The sequence below is a fragment of the Filicampus tigris genome, chromosome 21, assembly GCF_054856515.1.
Source record: "Filicampus tigris isolate MCC_2025a chromosome 21, RoL_Ftig_1.0, whole genome shotgun sequence".
Lineage (NCBI taxonomy): Eukaryota > Metazoa > Chordata > Actinopteri > Syngnathiformes > Syngnathidae > Filicampus > Filicampus tigris.
Genome location: NC_141237.1, coordinates 8589940 through 8610354, shown reverse-complemented (window position 1 = coordinate 8610354; position 20415 = coordinate 8589940). Strand labels below are relative to the sequence as shown.

The 20415-nt window shown below is 39.9% G+C and overlaps 1 protein-coding gene across 4 annotated transcripts in view; it reads left to right on the top strand.

The window, feature by feature from the left end:
* LOC147127483 (partitioning defective 3 homolog) overlaps positions 1–20415 on the top strand; it is a 271216-nt gene that overhangs the window by 72693 nt on the left and 178108 nt on the right. For all 4 annotated transcript variants that reach the window (XR_015084282.1, XR_015084281.1, XM_086020897.1 and 1 more), the window contains exons 5-10: positions 1586–1723; positions 13230–13333; positions 13865–13948; positions 16625–16750; positions 19753–19950; positions 20045–20232. Coding sequence is in view for 2 of the 4 variants with exons in the window: in XM_086020897.1 (XP_085877023.1) it covers positions 1586–1723; positions 13230–13333; positions 13865–13948; positions 16625–16750; positions 19753–19950; positions 20045–20232 (838 nt within the window). In the remaining 2 variants the exon portion in view is untranslated. The remainder of the gene's footprint in view (positions 1–1585; positions 1724–13229; positions 13334–13864; positions 13949–16624; positions 16751–19752; positions 19951–20044; positions 20233–20415) is intronic.

The following is a 20415-nucleotide window of genomic DNA, read 5'->3' as shown; positions in this document are numbered from 1 at the left end:
GTATGGCATTTGCTTACTTTGTTGCTTAGGAATAAGATGGTCTGCAATTTATTACCTCTAGATTTCAAATTACCGATGACATAAATCTAGACTTAAACATCAGAACAGCCACATAAATATTCAACATATGTGATGTGCTGACCAGATTAAAAGAACATTTTTAAAGAATTACGCAGACATACAGTGCATCCAGAAAGCATTCCTTATTCAAGATTAATTTCATTATTTTTTTCCTCCAAATTGTACAACTAATACCCCCCCAAGACATTTTTTTAAAAAACACCTGTGAATATTGATATTTTAAAAAATATATTAAAGTGAATAAAAAGCTAAGAAATCACATTTGCTGTGAAGCTCAAAATTGAGCTCAGGTGCAGTGTTTCCACTGATCATCTTTTAAATGTTGTTTAATTGGAGTCTAGCTGTGGTAAATTCAGTTCATTGGACATTAATTTGAAAGGCACACTCATGACCGTAAAAGGTCCCACAGTTGACAGTGCATGTCAGAGCACAAACCAAGCATGAAGTCAAAGGGATTGTTTGTAGACCTCAGAGACAGGACTGTCTCAAGGCACAATTGTTGGAACGGGTACAAAAAAAATGCAGCTGCTTTGTCGGTCCCAATGAGCACAGTGGCTTCCATCATCCATAAATGAAAGGAAATTGAAACAACCGGGACCCTTCCTAGAGCTTGTCCGCTCGTGTAAACTGAGCGATTGGGAGAGAAGGGCCTCAGGCAGGGAGTTGACCAAGAGCCCGATGGTCACTTTGTCAGAGCAGAACAGATGCTACTTACTTACTTTAGTCAGTTAGTTAGTCAGTTAGTTAGTTAGAAGCATGTATCAGCAATAACTGATGCCAGGGTAGAGCATGCATACAAAATGGGTTGAGTCTCCCACTATTTCATGGTCCTTAGTGCGTCTGAGGTTTGGCTAATTCCCCACATGGGCAATGAAATCCTAGGATCTATTGGTCAACAGCTAGCACTGTAAAGTTCAATGCAACTTTCATTGACTTTACGATCCCTAATGCTCTGTTGATAGGATTTCAGCTACTTTTCTTCTTTGGTTTCATGCTGCATTGTGTCAGTAAAGATTAGATGGTGAGGTCGTTATGTTGTGTGGCAAAAACAGAGGCCATTCTTCCTATCAGAAAATCATTTTAGTATATTCAAGTTTTACTGTTTTGTCTGCAGAGCTTCCTCTGGTCCGTCACGCCGCATTTAACTCTGCTAAGACTTAGTGGTGCACCAGGGATAGATTGCTCTCTGATAGCTTCAGCTCCCTTGTTTTTTATGTGTATTTTTTGTTTTAATTGAAATGGTTACATGAATTGTATTTAGATAGAGGGAGCTTGGGAGATGGTCTCTCCTAAGCTGAAGTTGGCTAACAGTTTTCATTTGTTGCCGTGCATGACGGAGTGATTGAGAGGCGGGCAGCAAACTAACAACACTGCCGAAATGGGCTTCATTGACTGTACTACTTAATAGATTCTTTACTTCTCATTCTCAACTATTCGCATACGCGCCCTACTACTGTAATTACAGTTGAATGTTAAAAAACTAAAACTGTATGTTTATGTTAAGGGCAGGGGAGGTCATGCCTACCGGAGTCTTCCACGAGATGCAAGTGGCCGGACCACTCAGTTTCAAAGAGAGATGACCAGATCCTCCCTAAGTGCAAACCACCCGATGGTGGACCGTTGGCTTGATCGACAAGAACAGGTATGGTGGTATAGTCATTACGATAAAATGTGAGACATTTATAATATTACGTATAATACTGTAGCTCTTTGTCAAGACATTTATATTTTATATTATATTTATGCATTGCCATTTAATTTGTACTCAAGATTGCTTCTTTGGAGAGAATAGTCCCTTCATTCTCCTCTTTAGTGGGTAAAATGCATGCTCTATGGAGTTAAAATCAAGAAAATTACATGGTCAGTCTAAAACTTTTCACTTCTTACCCCTGATGACCTCTTTATTTTGTCATGTCAATGTTTCGTGCTACATTTGCTATGTTGGAGAGCTGATGTATATTTGCATTTTGCTATTACAGTTAGTATTTCCACCTACAAACCTCTGTCAAACGGAAATTCCCTCACCCGGAAAAAAAACGTATGAATTACATTTTCTACTCCTATATTACATTAACGATCGATTCCTGACAATGGAAATTTATGTTTTTATGAGCAGCTCGTACTATGGACCGCTCCACCACCATCGGATCCAAAACGCCGACATTTAAGTTTCTTCTTTGGCATACGTTTTACTGAAATTGCGAAAGATTATAAATTTATTCATTTACATTTTCGTCTGTAGTTCATGGCATCTAAACGAAGAAGAACGGTAATGACCATGAAAGAGAGAGTGAAATGCACCCGATTATGCGAGACACTTGGAGTCGGAAAAACTCAAATCTACAAGAAAAGCCTTGATGTAAAGCCACCATCCAGCAAGAGAGCTATGGAGATGCCATGAAAAATGCTTTTGTATGCACAAGAATTCCCAGACATCAGTGATGATCAACGGGACAGTTTCTTGCAATCAGCAACAAAACTGTATGATACGCAGGCAAACATTTTCATACAGCAAAGAATGAAGCCAACACAACAACTCAAAATACTCATTTTTTCCCAAGTCTGAGAAAAATGAACACTAAAATACAGTACAGTTTACTGTAGTTAAGTACTGTACTGCATTGGTGTTACAGTATTTACAGTATTTTTTTTCAACAGTATTTGGACCATATTTGTTATACTGTACTGTATTTTGTTCATATACCTGTACTTTATAGTTTAGTTTTTGTTTAATAAAAAATTGGGGGAAAATATTTTTTGGGGCATTATATTGCTTGTGTTGTTACACATGTATTTTGTTAACATACTTGCACGTTCATACAGGACATGCACTGTAGTCGTTTCCCAAATAAGGAAATTCTGTTATAAGGAAAGATTAAACAATGCAAATATGATTCCTCACTAGAGAATACTTACTGTACTCGTTTAATGTTTTAAATCCTTCCACATATGTGAAGTCACAGCATGAGATAACAGTAGGGGTCAGTGCGTCACATCTGCAAAGTAATGCCGTGCACCACTGGACTTTGCATGCTTGTCTCCTCACTTCACACGTTCATGTTCTGTCTGCACTTTGCGATTGTCTCTTACAGCCACTTGGTCCCTCTATTGCTACATCTGTTGGGATGGGGGGGGGGGGGGGGGGGGTTGTGTGTAGGCAAGTGTTCCATTTGAAAGTTATCAAAAGTGACAGAGAGCTGTAGGCAGAATAGAAATGACCTCAGGGGGGACCTTGTGTAATGACTTGACAGCCTTGCCTTGTCCTTACCACAGAAACCCGCTCTGACCTGTATTGGATTTTTTAGTTTTTTGATGGATAGCTTCCTTTACTTTTAAGAAACGGCTTTACTGATTTTGCTCTTGTTAGTTAGTTGGGTCAGTGTTTGTGTACGTATATTAATATTTAATATATCTTTGTTATAATTGTCCTGTCAAAGTACTCGAGGATGCTAAAAAATGTGGGTAGCACCTTTTTGACAGAGAAGATACATGAGCCTAAAAGAAAACACTTTGCCAAGGTTACTCCTTAATCTATTTTGCCCCCAGTTATGTAAAAATAAAATAAAATATGGGAACCACATGCAGTGCAATTATCTGAACCTTTCAAGCACACATGCAAAAATACACCATAGAAGCAACCTGCTTTCGGCCTCATGTGGTTGATTAATTCCACAGCAAAGGAGAACATGGTGTCCCAAAAGTCACCATACACTTCCTGAATTCCATTTCTTTGCAGCATTTCTATTTATTGCAGTACAGCATTGTCACCGTCTCCTTTTTGTTCTCAGTTTACATCCTTATATTTAAATATCTCTGTTCTGTTTCCATTTTGATTTTCGTTCCGATCCACATGCTTCGTTGGGTACACAGTCCTCTCCGCGCTGCTGCTTGTTAACGCACTAATTCTTGATTAGAGTTCATGTGTTCGACTTCTCTGATTTGCCCCGTGGAGTGAGAAATCACTTTCTCAATGAGAATAATTGAACAGGGCAGTGCCAGCTCGTTACCCACAAATCATTGGGAGACGGGGCACCTTAGCTGCAGGCAATAATGACTTCAGGGGATAAAACTGGGGTGCCGGCCTGGATCCAAACCAGCATGGACAACAGTGAACAGATCTTATCTGATAATACAATTGCCATTTGGGGTTTATTATTCATTCAGTTTTAGTGGGTTAGGGAAGACCAATACTCAATGAAGTCCTGTAAGACATTTTTATTTATTTTAAAAAATGTATAAATTTGACCTGACTTGACATTAGTGTCACAAGCAACTTGAGCCTTTTTAATTTGTTTTTGCCGTTGTTTCTGACTTTTTCATATTTGATATTCCACACAATTCCATTCTCCACAGTGAGTCAAATTGGTCAATTTCAACACAGTGAGGTCCAGTATACTTTCCTCACTTTTTTATTGGTCCCATTACAATGGGTAAATGCTTTTAAGTTGCCGAAGAAATATAATAAGGCCCCGGCCGACAATAACCGTCTCCTTCACAAAACCGAAGAGAAACATGAGCTGGGACTGCCTCACCATTGTGACCTAAAAGGCACATTTCATTTGCATCGCCTGCAGTACAAAAGTGGGCACAGTTGGATGCGAATAGGTCGAAATTAGGTGCTTTTTCACAGCAGAGTTGGTAGAAAGAAAGTATCTAGAGAGTGAAGCTGAGAGGGATAGATTGAGGTTGTAACTTTACCAGTCAGTTACTTATTTCTCTTCCAACCAATGGAATAAAATATATGGTATGTACTGTATATGTAGTATGTATACCTCGTATGTGCGCATTACCTTTTTGCTATAGAAACTGTGAGTGTATATACACCAATGAAATGAACAGAAAATAAAAATAAGAGGTGTCACAGTTTTGCATGCGCACATTATCTGAAAAGAAGATTCTGTTATCATGTTAAATTCTGTTATCATCATCATTACCTACTTTTTATTTACAAGAACAGTATAGCCAATTAGATTATTGTGGATACCCGATGAAGTATTTTCCAGTCATTCATTGACATCAACTTGAATTGTATTCCCTGTGTATCTGTCCCTTAACCCTTCGCTTAACTTCAATTTTCTCTCTTGATATCCGATTGGCGACAGAATTTGATCCACAATGCACTTCAACTCACTAGATTGCTGTGGCCCTGTCAGTATTTTGGGACTCCTCAAATCCGACACGGGCTCCTTACAAACACATCTCTTCATTTATCTAAAAACACAGACTTTCTCCAAAGACTTTGTGCCCTTCCTTCATTCAAGAGTCTCAGATTCCAATTAAAACCAATTAGCATGACCACCAGCACCTCCACCCCCACCTCGAGCCCCTTTACTTACATTATGGCCACCTGCTCAAAATAAGATCGCAAACATGGATCTATGAAATGGACTGTTGAGCCCCATAATCACCAGCTGAAATGTGTACAGTTTACATTCTTCTCAATAATTCATTGTTCAACATGAGTTCTCTGATTCTCTTGCCCTCATTTATCAAATCCTGCCTTTATGACGGACATCAGAGTGTCAAAATATGTCACTGAATGTAAGACTTTGGAATTAAAATGCTATCCCACATAATCCATGTTATTCTTCAATGTTGGCATTACTTGTTGATGTAACATTTAAGAGTTCACTTTGCAATTTGGCAGTGCAGTGATGTGTGAGTCTCATTCACGGGAAGAAAAACATGTATTTAACCACATTTCATATCTAGACTATGTGCACTCTGATTGAAATTAACATCACTGATTTACTGACGCTCACTGACCTTCACAGCATAAAAGATGGATTCAACGTTCTAAGCAGTTGAAAGCAGACTGTCCTCCCACTTAATAAGCTCAAAATTATGATTAATCTCAGAGAAGCACCACCAAGCCCCTTTTTAATGTACTGGTAAAGACTCAGGATTCAGATGAGTCCATCCGCTCCCAACATCCGCACCACCATAGGATTACTTCTTCAGATCACCTCTCCATCACCTCAGTCAGTGTCTAAAAACATAATATGCCTTTTGAAATTTTCTTTCATACATCAGAAACCCTAAATATTCTTTTTAAGCTGATGTAAAGTGCTATTTGAATGTAAAAGATTCTACATTCCGTTTGGTTCACTTCCCTTTTATTCACTTTTAAATGTAAACCCTGATCTGGACAAAAAAGTGCCATGATAACTCAATTTTCACTAATCCTCCCCCCCATATGGCCCTCTCTCGGGTTCAGGAGTAGCTATGTCTTGTGCCACCGTTATTGATGAGGTTTGTGAAAAGCCTTGGTCACTCTGCCTGCTTAGGGTTCTGTTATTGACCTGGTGATTGATTTAAGCTCTCATAATTAGCTGGCCTAATTACGTTATAGTTCAATTTAACAATACAGCGGGCAAAGGCACAGATATCTGTGTCATTGGTAGATCACTCCAGATCTGATATATAAAACAGACCCTGGCAGATGCTATATTCAAAAGAGCAAGTTTGCCTTTCAGGGAAGAAAATGCAAAGATTGTGCATATACTATAGAGAAAGATAAGGCTCCTTTTCACAAATGTTCCACAAACATTGCTGTCTGTCTTTTAACCTTCCCTCCCATCTACATGCCACTATTCTGTTCCCTGATGTGGACAAATGCAGCCTCACATCTCTGATTTAATTAGCTTAACTGCATTAGGAACCTGTCTGTCTCTGTAATTTGCCTGAAGTAAATCCTCGTCAGAACATTTACAAGCCAGACACTATTTCCACATCAAATGCAGACAGATTTTAATTTAGTTGAGGTTGCAGAAGGGAGTAGCTAAAGCATAAACCTAATTTGATATACTTTGGCTTCGAGTCTCCGACAACACAAACATAGATTCAATGTTGTCTTTAAGCCCTGGGGGGGTTGAGTATATTGCTAAAGGACACGTTGACAGGGTCAGGTTTGAAACCATAACCTTCAGATTGGGAGACAAACACTCTATTACCCTGAGCCATGCTACCACATAATGATCACCATCGTTAATTATACTGAAGTACGTGCAGCAAATGGCTGGTGATGCAATGTAAATGTAAAAATTAATAGTATTAAAGCAGACATTCTGTACATTTGATTGTGATCCAGTCAATTGCAAGAAAATAAATTACTAGAATTCCCCACCGGAGACCAGCAGATGGCGCTAGATTATTTTTCCAACTTGTAATTAATCGGTTCTTGGATGCTGGTTTCTAACTTGCTTTTACTGTGTTTACTGGGACTAGCCTTCTATTAAAATCACATGACTGCTAAATGACTACCGTATTTTCTGGACTATAAGCCGCGACTTGTTTCCTAGATTTTGAGCCATGCGGCTTATAGTCCGGTGCGGCTATTCTGTGGATATTTCTTCCACCGCTCGAGGCGCTCTAACCGGAATGACAGTACAATTCAATACAATACATTTCCCATTAACTGGATGTGACTGCAGGTGGAGGAGTTCAACAGGCGAGGGCGCCATAGACTAGGTAGTTGCATTTGGTGCTGTAATGCTTTGATTTTATGTTTTCCTAGAGGTCCCTGACGTGCACATGAATGCGATTGGCTGATGTTACATCTGTTCTGTTGTTTCGATGTGAAATGCTATTGTTGATTTAGCATGTCATGTGTTAGATTGGATGACTTTATTAACATAAAACAAGACAGGTGCATATGTAGAATGTAGTAGAACAATAGATGGTGGAATCTGGTGCACATTAGCTGACAAACTGGAGCGGAAGTCGGCAGTGAAATGAAGATAAGTACTGTTTATTTTCTCTTGGTTCTCCTCTGTTTTAATCAGCAACGTTGCTGGTAAAAGGCACTGTTAGGAAAGAATGTGCTCAGATACATACATGTACATTTACAGTTCATAATCGTTCTGTAAATGCAGTAAATATAAAAGTTTTCAATATTGATAGGTGCGGCTTATATAAACGTGCGGCTTCTTTAATATTTTCTTTTTCAAAATGTTCTAAAATAGAGTGGGTGCGGCTTATATATCGATGTGGCTTATTGTCCGGAAAATACAGTGTATTTAATTGATCTTTGGGCGCACAAATTATGCTTGGCAACCAGGGCTTGCCCATACAAGTGATATGACCAGGAAAAAAAAATCCAATAAATTCTGTTGATCTACGTTGTTGCACCTGCTTGTTCAAGTAAGGGCCTCAAACATTGCCTTAGCAAAGCACAAGTAATTATACGTTATCCCAAAAAGTATTGCATCGAATGTTGTTTGTGAGAGCTCAAGATTCAATAATGTCAAGCTCAAATAAATACAGAATGGAAAAGGGTAAGTAAGTTGAAGGATATCACAAATTGTTAAACCGAGGACAAGCAAATCCTCATCTTATTAATTTGGCTCACCGATACAACACTTTCTCATTAGAATTTGTCCCTGTTTTTATGTTGTGCTCACATTCAACTCACAGTGCTCACAGTGCAAAATGGCAGGCGCCAATGTCAAAACAGCTTTGAAAAAAAATGTTGTTAAACATTTGTGAATATTTGATTTTAACACAAAATCAGCCGATCCCTGCACACCGAAAGGGCCATCATCTTAAATCACAATAATTAAAGGAGATGAAAATCCTCATGTGAACCATTAAATTCTATATAGGAACTTGTGTTCAGGTTAAATTGGTCATTATGACCCTTTCATCCACTGATCAGGTTCCGTCTAAGCCTCGTCTAGTAAAAGGTTTTCGTATGGCCGTCATCAATGTAACTTAGTGTCTCATATTCTTAGTTACCGTGACATATTGGTTGTTTTAATGGTGGTGTGGTATGACAAGACAAGAGTAGAGGAAGGGTTAAGAATGTTGGAAATGGTTGGGACTCTGTCCTTGGGTGCAACACTCCGGTCTTAACTCAATCAAGAAGCCCACTTTGGAGGCTAACTTAACTTCAATGACAGCACTCTTCTGATTTTGAACGATATAAGATGATATAAGATCCAACACATGATTTTGACAGTTACAAATCTTGGACCATATTATCCCATCTTGGGTTGGTTATTGATTTTGAAGCATAAAGTTCCAACTAGGGCACCTTTCCTTCCACATCAAAACATTGTCGATCTGAAGTTCTCAGCAAAAGATTTTGGCTCTTAGAAAAATCCAAGTGTTGGTAATTGCTTTGTGGTGTTTAAAGAGCCTTAATGGGACTATTAAGAGTTATTACCAGCGATCTTGTCTTCGTGCATCAGAGCCAGAGTGCATTGCAATAAGACTGTGATGTCCTGTATCTGCCTTTTATGTTATACAGTGTTTAGTCTAACTGCAGGCTTGCTGGCGCTGCAATTATTGTGGTTCCCTTCACCTCTCTACCTCCCCATTGTAGCCGTTGTTTGTTGCCATTAGCAGACTTCCAATATAAGGTACAATTCACATAACACAGTTAAACTAATATTTTTACCCTGTCCTATCAGGGTGGAGGTGAAAGTGTGTCTTTGTACATATTTCAACAAGTCAGTGTTTTAATCACCGTAAATTGCTTACTTCCTCGAGTTTTACATGAAGTGAAAACATCCATTGTTCATTCCAAGACATTTCAACATCCTGTTCTTTGGCCTCCATTGTTCTGCTTGGCACAGACTGGTCATTATAAATGAAGGGAAGGGTCTGACAGAGAGGCCCATTCAACACATGAAGCTGTCAAACACATGCACGTACACGCATGTGGACTTTAGCCCTTGGGGGGGTCGCGGTGGCCAGAAACCCACTATTCTTCATGACCTTTCACCTTTCCCTTGTTAAGCCGTTGATGCCAAAGATGGGCTCAGGAGGGAGCCTTCCTCCTCCCCAGCTCCCCTAACAGCGACATGTTGTACTTGGCCATGGCTAATGGCACAACACACACTCACATCGGCACTTACAGTGGGTTTGCTTTAGTGCACGAGCTGCTTGGGGGTGACAGCTCCTCAACGCCGTCTTTGTCCCATCCCCCAAGCAGTGGACTTTATTATACATGTGAGTGTGTGTGTGCATGCCAAGCCAGACAGCTGCTACCTTCTCTTCCTCCTCTCAGCTTTCTAACCTGCCAACCAATTTGAAGGTAACAAGACTTTGCACTTTGCGGCTTTGTCTCATTCACCCCCTCTCTTGCCTTTCTCACACTCACCCTTCCTCAATAAAGCCTTGACCCTCGCATTTTGCTTTCTTTCCCAATGCCACTGATGTGGCGGATTTTATAGGGGCCCAGCATTGATCTCTAACCCCTCCCTACTCTATTTGATAAATCAGGTTTCTGGGCAAGTTAGGATGGAGGTTTATTAGAGACAAGCAAGAAGGGCGAAAGAGCAAGCCTGGACTGAGTGCTACTGGAATCTGAAAAGCCTTGTTTTTTTCCCCACTCCACCGGTTACCATGGGACCAACAGGGTGCTAAAAGCACTCCAGGGAAGGGAGAAATGGTGGGTATAGAAAGGAGATATTCAGAACACAGAGACAAAGAGCGGCAGAGGTGATGGAGAGTTGAAGGAGAAAGAGGTGAATGTATATTTAGGCTGTCACTCAGTGCTCAGTAAAGACGCACAATAAACACAGGTTGGCAGTTAATAGAAGGTGATGGTCACCTTCTGGCTTGGGTCACAAGGACAGTCCACCATCATTATTGTTACTGTGGGAGGAAGTCAGCAGTGGTCCTGTAAAATGATGTGACAAATATACTGTAAATCATCTACAGTCATGACAGCGTTATTTGTCTGATGAGGTGAATTGTGGAGTGATTACAATGCATGCGTTAATTTGATACAAAATTCTCACAGCACCGCTTTTCTCTCGATCGATCGATAGATTGATCGATTCAGTACTCAGTAGATTGATCGATCCATCTCCTGATCGATTTACTGAGTACTGAGTGACAGATCTATCTCTCTATCCATCTATCCATTTATTTTAGGGTTCAATTTAAGATTCTCCTATTTGTCTATACATCATTAAATGGCTTCGCCCCGGCGTACCTCTCTGAGCTCCTCCACTCCAACGCAACTTCAGGTCTGCTCGAGGTGTCGAGGACCAAGCGGAGCCTCAGAGGGGATCGAGACTTTTCGGCTGCTGGTCCTTCCATTTGGAATGACCTCCCATTGGATGTTAGGTTATCCCCCTCTCTGTCCACTTTTAAAACACGGATGAAGACACATTTCTATTCTCTCTCTCTCTCTGTCTCTCTGTCTCTCTGTCCCTCTGTCTCTCTGTCTCTCTGTCTCTCTCTCTGTATGTGTATGTATGTGTATGTATATATGTATATGTGCGTATATATGTATATGTATATGTGCGTATATATGTATATGTGTGTGTATGTATATGTATATGTGTGTGTATGTATATGTATATGTGTGTGTATGTATATGTATATGTGTGTATATGTATATGTGTGTATATATATATATATATATATATGTATTCCTTTTTTGTCATGCCCATTGACACTCACAATGTGATTTAAACCAGGCGTTTTCTTATTAAGCCTTGCATCTCCTTCAATATCCCCCAGAGGGCGCTTGTGAAAGGCCTGGAGCATATGCACCAAAGTTATGGAATACCTGCTTTAAGACCAGACCACCTTGCATTTGACCGCAACAATCTCAAATAGAATAACCTTTTTTTTTTTTTTTTCTTTTTTATCACACCTTTTCTGATGTATGCTTGACACGTTTTTTAATGCAGTGAATCTGCTTAATGACATTCTACCTATTGGGACGTATCAGCTCACCTCTCTGATTGTAGTAATAACTATGATGACGGGCAGGGTACCAGGGTGCTCTGCTATTACTCACTCACTAACTATAAAGTAAAAGATTGCCTTTGAGTTGCATTTTCCTATATTTATTCCAATAGCAAAGTTGCGTTTTGAGATGTGCAGTAGCTCCGTATTTCTCAGGAACCTAAGTCCTTTTGTCCACTTCATATGTATATGCATGAAAATAGCCAGCTCACCTCAGGGACCTTTCTAAAAAGCTTTGTGAATAATGGCCCCACAGGCAAACCAGAACCTCAACTGACATACAGTATAATTAAAGGTGTGCCTGACCGGATGACTGATTCATTTTCAAGCAGAGCGCTTCGGGAAGGCAATCCATTGGGCAGATCAGGTTAGCGGAGTTCCAACGGTGGACTGCTGATCCCACTTCATCCCCCAACTCGAAAAAATAAATAGGAGGCAAAGTCACTGTACATTACCCCTGTATGTTGCCAAAGATACACTTGCCTCTTGAACATTTTTGAAACAATTTCCATAATAACAGAAAGCCACAAGACCTTTTTGGACATGTTTGACATTTCAGTAAAAAGAGAAAAAGAATGGTAGCGGGGAAGAAGGGTGCTGGAGTAAATGGTTTCCTTATGATACAATATAATGTCTGAACCAGAGGTGGGTAGAGTAGCCAAAAAGTGTAATCAAGTGAGATTACTGTTACCTCAGAATAATATAATGATGATTTACATGAGTAAGAGTAAAAAAGTAAGTAATTATCGATACCGCTTATCCTCAAAAGGGTCGCGGGGCGTGCTGGAGCCTATCCCAGCTGTCTTCGGGCAGTAGGCGGGGGACACCCTGAATTGGTTGCCAGCCAATCGCAGGGCACACAGAGACAAACATCCGCACTCACAATCACACCTAGGGGCAATTTAGAGTGTCCAATCAACTTACCATGCATGTTTTTGAATGTGGGAGGAAACCGGAGTACCCGGAGGAAACCCACACAGGCACGGGGAGAACATGCAAACTCCACACAGGGAGGCCGGAGCCGCGATCGAACCCACGACCTCCAAACTGTGAGGCGGACGTGCTAACCAGTTGGCTACCGTGCCGCCGCTTAATATAAATATTAAATCAAAATAAATAAATAAAACTGTCATGAAATACGGTAAATAAAATCATTATAAAATAACATAATAAAAAAATAACCTCACCATACTTGGCTGTAACTCCATATGATCAACTGCAGTTGTTCTCTATGTTATTAAATGCCTCGCTTGCTGAAAGTTTCCCGGTATTGTGGCTCTTACTTGTTCCAGCAGGTAATTGATTTTAAAAGGTAGCACGGATAAAAACACTACCAATCAGCACTAATGACCGAATGGCAAAGTATGGGAGGGTTTTCGTCATTTCTTTTTTCACAAGGCCGTTTTTTATGTATTCTTTTTTTCTTCTTTTGTTTTCAGGAGGAGGAAGATGCAAGGCGAACACATGAACAAAGAATTGAAAGGATAGAGCCAGTAGGAAGAGCTGACTCCTCATTGGACCATTCACCTGTGTTAAATCTAGAGTGAGTAACCCCCAAAACCCCCATTTAGTATTTTTTTCTTGTTTAAATGTCACAATTTAAAATCCAAACCAATAAGTGGAGAAATAAAACACACATACCACATGAGAATGACAAGATAGGATAGAGGCACCCTGGTCACGTTTGTTCATTTGTCTTCATGTCTTTATCTGCACAAATTAACCCCCCGCCCCATGATTTGCACATTTTTCAATTAGTCTGTTTTTGTTCCTAACACCAATTTGATCTTAATCACTTAAATGGAGTCTCAGTTTGAGTCCATCGTTGACCCCGAGTTTCACAGGGGTGACTTTTGTAATGGATGACTTTGCATTGACAATACAATGCAACTACCACCAACAGTCTATGCTAACCTCCGCCTCTCATAAATTTAATCAGCCAGTCATGTTGACTGTGTGCTTTTTATACCACGCTTTTCTAGGCTCATGTAATTTATGCGTTTTTATTTCATGCATGTCTCCCGCCACATCCTCCCTCCCACCCCCTCTCACCCCATCCATCATCATCTTGCAGAGCCATGCTCAAGCCAGTTGAGGTGTCCAATAAAGGAGGGCCCCTGGGGATCCACGTTGTGCCATTCAGCTCGCAAGATGTCAGGTAAAAAGAGGGCATCATCACCTAACTAGCTAATGTTTTTGAATTACTTTTCGTCAGTCGAAGGCTGTATATTTCCTTTGACTTTTAGTTTCTCTGCCAGAAGATAAACCTCCTTGGCCTGTAATATTTCTTTTCCCACAACTTGGAGCCCTCCCTGTGGGAAAGAGAATAGATTCAAGTAATTTTACTCTTGGCTGCACAGTTTTTAAAAGCTTGTTATGTTTCTTTTCTATTGTAACCTTTGTCCTCAATCACAATAATATCTGCTCAGCCTTGAAGGTGATTCCGCTCTCTTTTGCCTTACATGTTTTTTTCAACCAATGCATACTGCCACTGACAGAGCACAGGACAAGCAGTGTATCCAAGTTCATGGTTATTGCAGCAAAAACATAAAGGACGGTGGACGCAGCCAAATGTAATCAAACTAAAAGCTTGCCTATAACACTAATCCGTGCTGTTCGCCAAGGCAGCATCAAGGTGAATGTGACTACTCAGCTCCACGGAACGGGAGACGGGGAAAATGAGTTGGAGAGACAGAGCAAGGAGATGAAGTGGGATGACATTTGAAGTAAAGGGGCGTGGCTGTCATGAAGATTGGATATGTGTCATTTCTTTGGGGGCACTAATCTCATTGCTGTGCATAAGCAAGTGTTGGGAAACTATATTTAGGTTTGATCTATTGTCATTGGTGCCCTCAGAACCTGTGACACCTTGAAACATCCTGCATCAGAGGAGCAAAATAACAATTAAGGACATTGTATAACCATGTTACGAGAAATGTCTTGATCATCTGGAATCTTGGTCATGGTCTTATCAATAAAATACGTTGTACATTTCAACAGGACTTACTGATGGGTAAACCTTAACTTGCTCCTCGCAAGCCAACCTTGAACGGTTGGATTTTTATGATTATTATTGTTATTGTTGGTGGTGATGTTCATAAAAATAATCTTCATTGCATATGGACTAGTTGGAATATCTCAAATGGAGGAAAACTGTAGTTGCATGCTGTTTTTTGTTGAAAATATTCACAAGTTTCCTCCGAGCCTTTAGATAAATTTGTATTTTCAAAGTCCCTGTGCTTCCACATCTAATGAATTCACAGTTGAAGTCTGCATTAAATGCCATTTAGCTACAACTCCCCTGCTTTCCACCGCTAAGTGGGGAAAAATTGAGTGCGTTTGTGTATTAGCATCATCACAATAACCGTGTGTAGACCAAATCATCTGAAAAACAAATGAAAGTCTTTTCGCTATCGGAATACTGATCAATGATCAAAGTCTCCTGTCTTTGACTTTCCTCAAGTCATTAAGGTTTGCCAATGCGTTAATCTGCATGTAGGCCACACATTGTTTTCAAGCTGCCAACACTTATTGAGATGAGGCACAATCATGTCTGCTTCCAGGGCACTCACAATTACTCTTGTGTTCAACACAGTTGATGACCTGACAACGCGGTATCAAACAAGGAGGAAGAAGATAGGGCCTCTTTTGAGCCTTAATTTTCATTTAATGTAACTGTTTACCCCCATTGAGCGGTTGAGATGAGTCTGCCACGTGAACATGGATATCCATATTATGAAGCCAATTAGGTTCTAAGACTGGCCTGTTTGCCTGAAACGCTAAAGAGGTCTGAAAATCTGCCCTTGACACCCCCGTTAATAAGGGTCACATTTTCGACAAGTGGCTGTTTATGACTCCAATGGAAACATGACTTACTCCTTATTAAGACCTTGAAGTTGCTATTCTCACAGGAATTGGCAGCGAATGCTTGCGTACAGGTTCCACCCTAAACTGAAATGAATGTTATGCGGGACAATTTTCAATATTCATTCTATTAAAAAAACAGCTTGTGCATACCTCATTGACTTTTATTACAATTAAACAAAAAAAAAAACACTTTTCACAAAACCTTGTGAAAGAGTGTGGCATTGTCTGAAAAAACGAATTGAGTAATCCAGAATTTGCCATGTTTGGCCTAGATAGAGGTCTGTATTTTCTTTTTATTTTTTTACTTCCCAAATTTAGTGGAACTATATTTTGTTAAGATCTCTTTACAAGTGGTTATCCCTGAGGAGCTCACTTGTGTATTCATTTGGAAGAGGAATTGATGGGGTGGTATGTAAAAGTAAAGGTAGCCTTTGAAAAGGGATTGCTGAGATGGCAGTGGCATGGGAGTTCTTACTGTAGGTATTTATTACAGCATCAGCGTCTCTCGGCTTAAGCTCCAGTGATGGCAAAATTCACTGTTCTCTCAGAAGCCACAAGATTATCTCTTTTAGTTTTTGGCTCGGATTGCTTCACACAAGCTGTCATGTCAACCCGCTAGGCCTGCAGACAGCGTGGGTGTGCAAAAGGAACGATTGAGGCTCTGCATATTAGTCAGCAAAACAGTGTATTTCCAGGCCAAGAGAAATCTTTATACAGTTGAAAAATGTTTTGTGAGTGCAAACCGTAAGAATTAGATACTGTGGGATTCGTGACGTAGGCGTGTGTGGTGACATTAATAACCTCAGACAATAAATCTTATTGGCTTGTGTAGGTTGACATATTGAAACATTGTGTATGCTATTACTTTGTTGTGCTGTTTTGCTTCTTACTTGTTGATATTTCTTCTAAAATTCAATTTCCACATGGTGTGTCTCAATGATTTAATCTGTTGGGCGATACTTTCCAGGACCCAGGGCTTGCTAGTCAAGCGTCTGGAGCGTGGAGGCAAGGCACAGCAGGAACATCTCTTCCACGAGAATGATTGTATTGTCAGAATAAACCAGGGAGATATACGTAATCTTCGCTTTGAACAGTAAGTTATATTTTTTGGTCCTACCTCATCCTGTGTGTTTTTGTGGTCATCACATTTGACATGTACTTGTTGTATTAATTGCACAATTCAATTATATCAGTTAACTGTGTATGCAAAGGCTTTCGGGTTCCTTTACACAATTTAACTACCTACCACAGAATGAAAAATGTTTTTACTTTGTGTTGTCGAAAAGTCTACCAAATATGCAATGATATTGTAAAAAAAAATTTGCATTTCACACTCATTTCCAAAAATACTGCCACATGTATGCCGGACTGACTGATAATTGTTAATGTTACATTCTAAAGACACACTAATGTGCACCAACTCCTTGTCATCTTGGGTGTCTTTTAAATATACTTTGATAATTCACGTGTGGGTTTGAAATTTTAGTGTCTTTTGGCCCCTCCCATCTGGGTTCACTTCAGAAAGTCAACCACATTATTTGTTTTTATGTGAGCTAAAAAAGCTACTAAAAGGACAAATCTTAAAATCTGTTGTGTATATTATTCTTAAGCATTGAACTGTGTTTTTTACATCTTCACTTCAGTACTACTTTCGTTTATTTTGCATACATTTATAGTGTGAAAGAGAAGACAGTTTGATAGCCTTTATAACCAACCCATGCAGGTTGTACTCATCTGCGAAATGTTATATTGTATATTTATGGAGCACTGTTCACATATACACACTCAACTGCACAATAAAATTGAAATATTCCTGACATGCAGGTCTTGCAGTGATCAGCAGTTGTTGACCAATGCTTCACCTTCCAAAAATAGGGACATATTCACTTCGTTTCTGTCTACTCATTGCTCTTATTTAATTTCTTAATATGAGCTGATGATTTAAGACAAGGCATTTGACCTCACGTGACAAGAGTCCCAACGTCTGAATGTGCACACTCACCCATGATATATACTTACATATGGGCTATATATGAGCCATAAAAACATGTGGGCTGCCCAGACAGTTTATTTGATGCATCTGTCCAAACTAATAGTTTACAGTATATGTAAATTGCGATAATAAACAAACTTTACATGAATACCTCAATATGTCAATATGTATGTAAAAATTAGAGCATAGTTTTGAATGTTTTCAATACAGATATTTTTTCTCAGATCATGCATGTGTGGCCATTGTTGTGTCACTAGTTTGTGTGAAATTTGATCCTGGAATAAGCAATGAGGCTTTATATAGGCAATGTCTGTTAATATCTAACCTTTATTGATCTTACTATTAATTGGGAAAAACATTGATTTTAGAGACCAGCCACTTACTGGTGAAGAGAAAAAACTCAGTCGACGGGATGAAACAAATCCAATTGTATTTCATAGTACACTGTCAGTGATGGTTTGTTTTTCTGTTTTTTTTTTGCGCTAAAATTTTGTTGCTGTAGCTTGTACAAGCTGGTTGTAAAACAGTCATGGTTACTTACTAAGTATGCTAATGCATTCGACAGACTGTGCTAAGCCATGGAAATGGAAAGACTCTTCTCACCAATTAACACACATCCCTCGTTCTCCATGAACACACGGAAAAGCTGTTTTGCTTTTCCAAGTTCCCCCCTCCATTAGAAAACACACTCCACATTGACATCATATTGTGTATGATTGTAATTGTACATCTCACTAAAGTGAAGAAGGTAAACTTACCCCCATTAATATTCCTCATCACTCTGTTTTCCCCTTCCTTGATTGTGAACCCCACAGAGTAACAATTTCAAGGGATCTTAAAGTGATCTCAGCAGATTGTTTTGCTTGGGTAAATATTTTGATACACTTAATCTGACAGAATGATGTATAGATGGGGTAATTTGTCATTCAATCAAGCCTAGGTGGAGGCTGATTACACTGCACGTGTGTGATGTAAACACAAACATATAGACACTCTTACCCGCTCAGTCATTATTCATGTCTCGGTGGTATTTGAACATTTCCATATGAATAAAAATGGGAGGGACATTTGTGGCTGTGTTTGAATGAAGGGCTGCTGCTGTGGCAGAGTCATCTTAGCAGTGACATTGAGGGCGACCTAGCATGATATTCCTGGTATTATATTAGGGGCGTGTAATGCAGGCTCGCACCACACCAATTTACCCCCTGTGCACTTGCTCCTGACCAGCCTATCTATATGCTAAGTGCCACTGGCAAAACAGATTCAACTATTTTTGTGTCTGGTAATAAAGCTTGCACATAATTAACATGTGTTTTGGATACTTTTATCTCTGTGTTAAAATATTTGCTATATTGAAACCCTTTACACGCTCCACTCAGATTGGTCTATAGCCAATATGTGTTTAATTTTTATCCACGATTCCATCTGAGGAGGTCCGATTGCATGCATTTTCTTCTCTTGACGCTGCCATGATGTGTATCCGAATTGTATCCCCCCCAAAATTGGCGCTTCAATACAGTGTAAATCCAGTCTTATTGATAACAGAACACACAAACACGTTACATATGGCAACATTGTTTGATATGGTAAACATTTGCATAGAAGTGCCAATAACTATTATTCAGTGTGTGGCTCATTGTCATTTGTGATTGTATTTTCCTTGCTCTTGTACTAAATGGTGCCCAAGGGTACCATGTTGGTGACCTCCAAAGACCACATAAGTAGCCTGTACTAGAAAAATAACTCTGAAAGTGTAAACATTTGCAGAGATTTATAGAAATAGTGTTGCATATTTCGAGCAAATATTTATTTCAGCAGTGTGGATCAAATGGTCCTTCACATGAATCGGTACCCAATAAGTAGCTCTCAATTGCAGAAAGGTTGGTGACCCCCATACAAAACCATTGGTAGTGCTCCATTACTAGTCTTAGCACAACTCTCTTTATCTTCTCTTAGCACACAGTACTTCTTAGCCCATCTATTTCTATCTTCAGAGTTATAATCTATCATATTCTACTTATCTCTCTTATCTTGTTTGAACCGATGCATTTCTGTCCATATGTGATGTTCTCTCCCTTCTTTCTCCACTGCACCACCCCCAGAGCCCAGAACATTTTCAAGCAGGCGATGGCCTCCTCCGTCATCCTCTTTCATGTGGTCCCGGCCGCCATGAAAAAGCAGTACGAGATACTTGCGGGCAAGAGCGAACTCAGCTCACCTCATTCCAGCAGAGTCCGCTTCAGCCAAGACTCTCTGCATTCGGGTGACAGGACCAGCCTCGTCGGGGGGCGGACCTCCAGGTCTGTGCCACATATCTGTGTATTTTGCTGGAACCCCCACTTTTTTTTCCCTCATGTTTTGCAAAAAGTGAACCTGTTTCCCCCCATTCTATAGTCAACAGGGGTCCCTAGCAGAGAGCTCTCCAGAGCCAAGACGGAGATATGCCACACCAGCACAATCATTGGTCTCGAGTACCTCATCTACCTCCTCCACCTCCCTGCAGCGCAGAATAAGCACAACACAGTCCAGCAGCTCCTATGTTAAAAGCAAAGGCCGCAGATTCAACATCCAGCTGAAGAAAGGTAAAAAAACAATACATGAATACATGAAACAACAGGTGATGGTGTCGTGATTACTCTGGTCAGCATTTTGTGGTCAGCTAAAGTGCTAAAGAAAAGCTTGTTTTCCTGAATCATTCCTAAACTCCATCAGTACTTGGTCTTCATTATTCATTTAAACCTGTACACCTCATTGGCACAAAACAT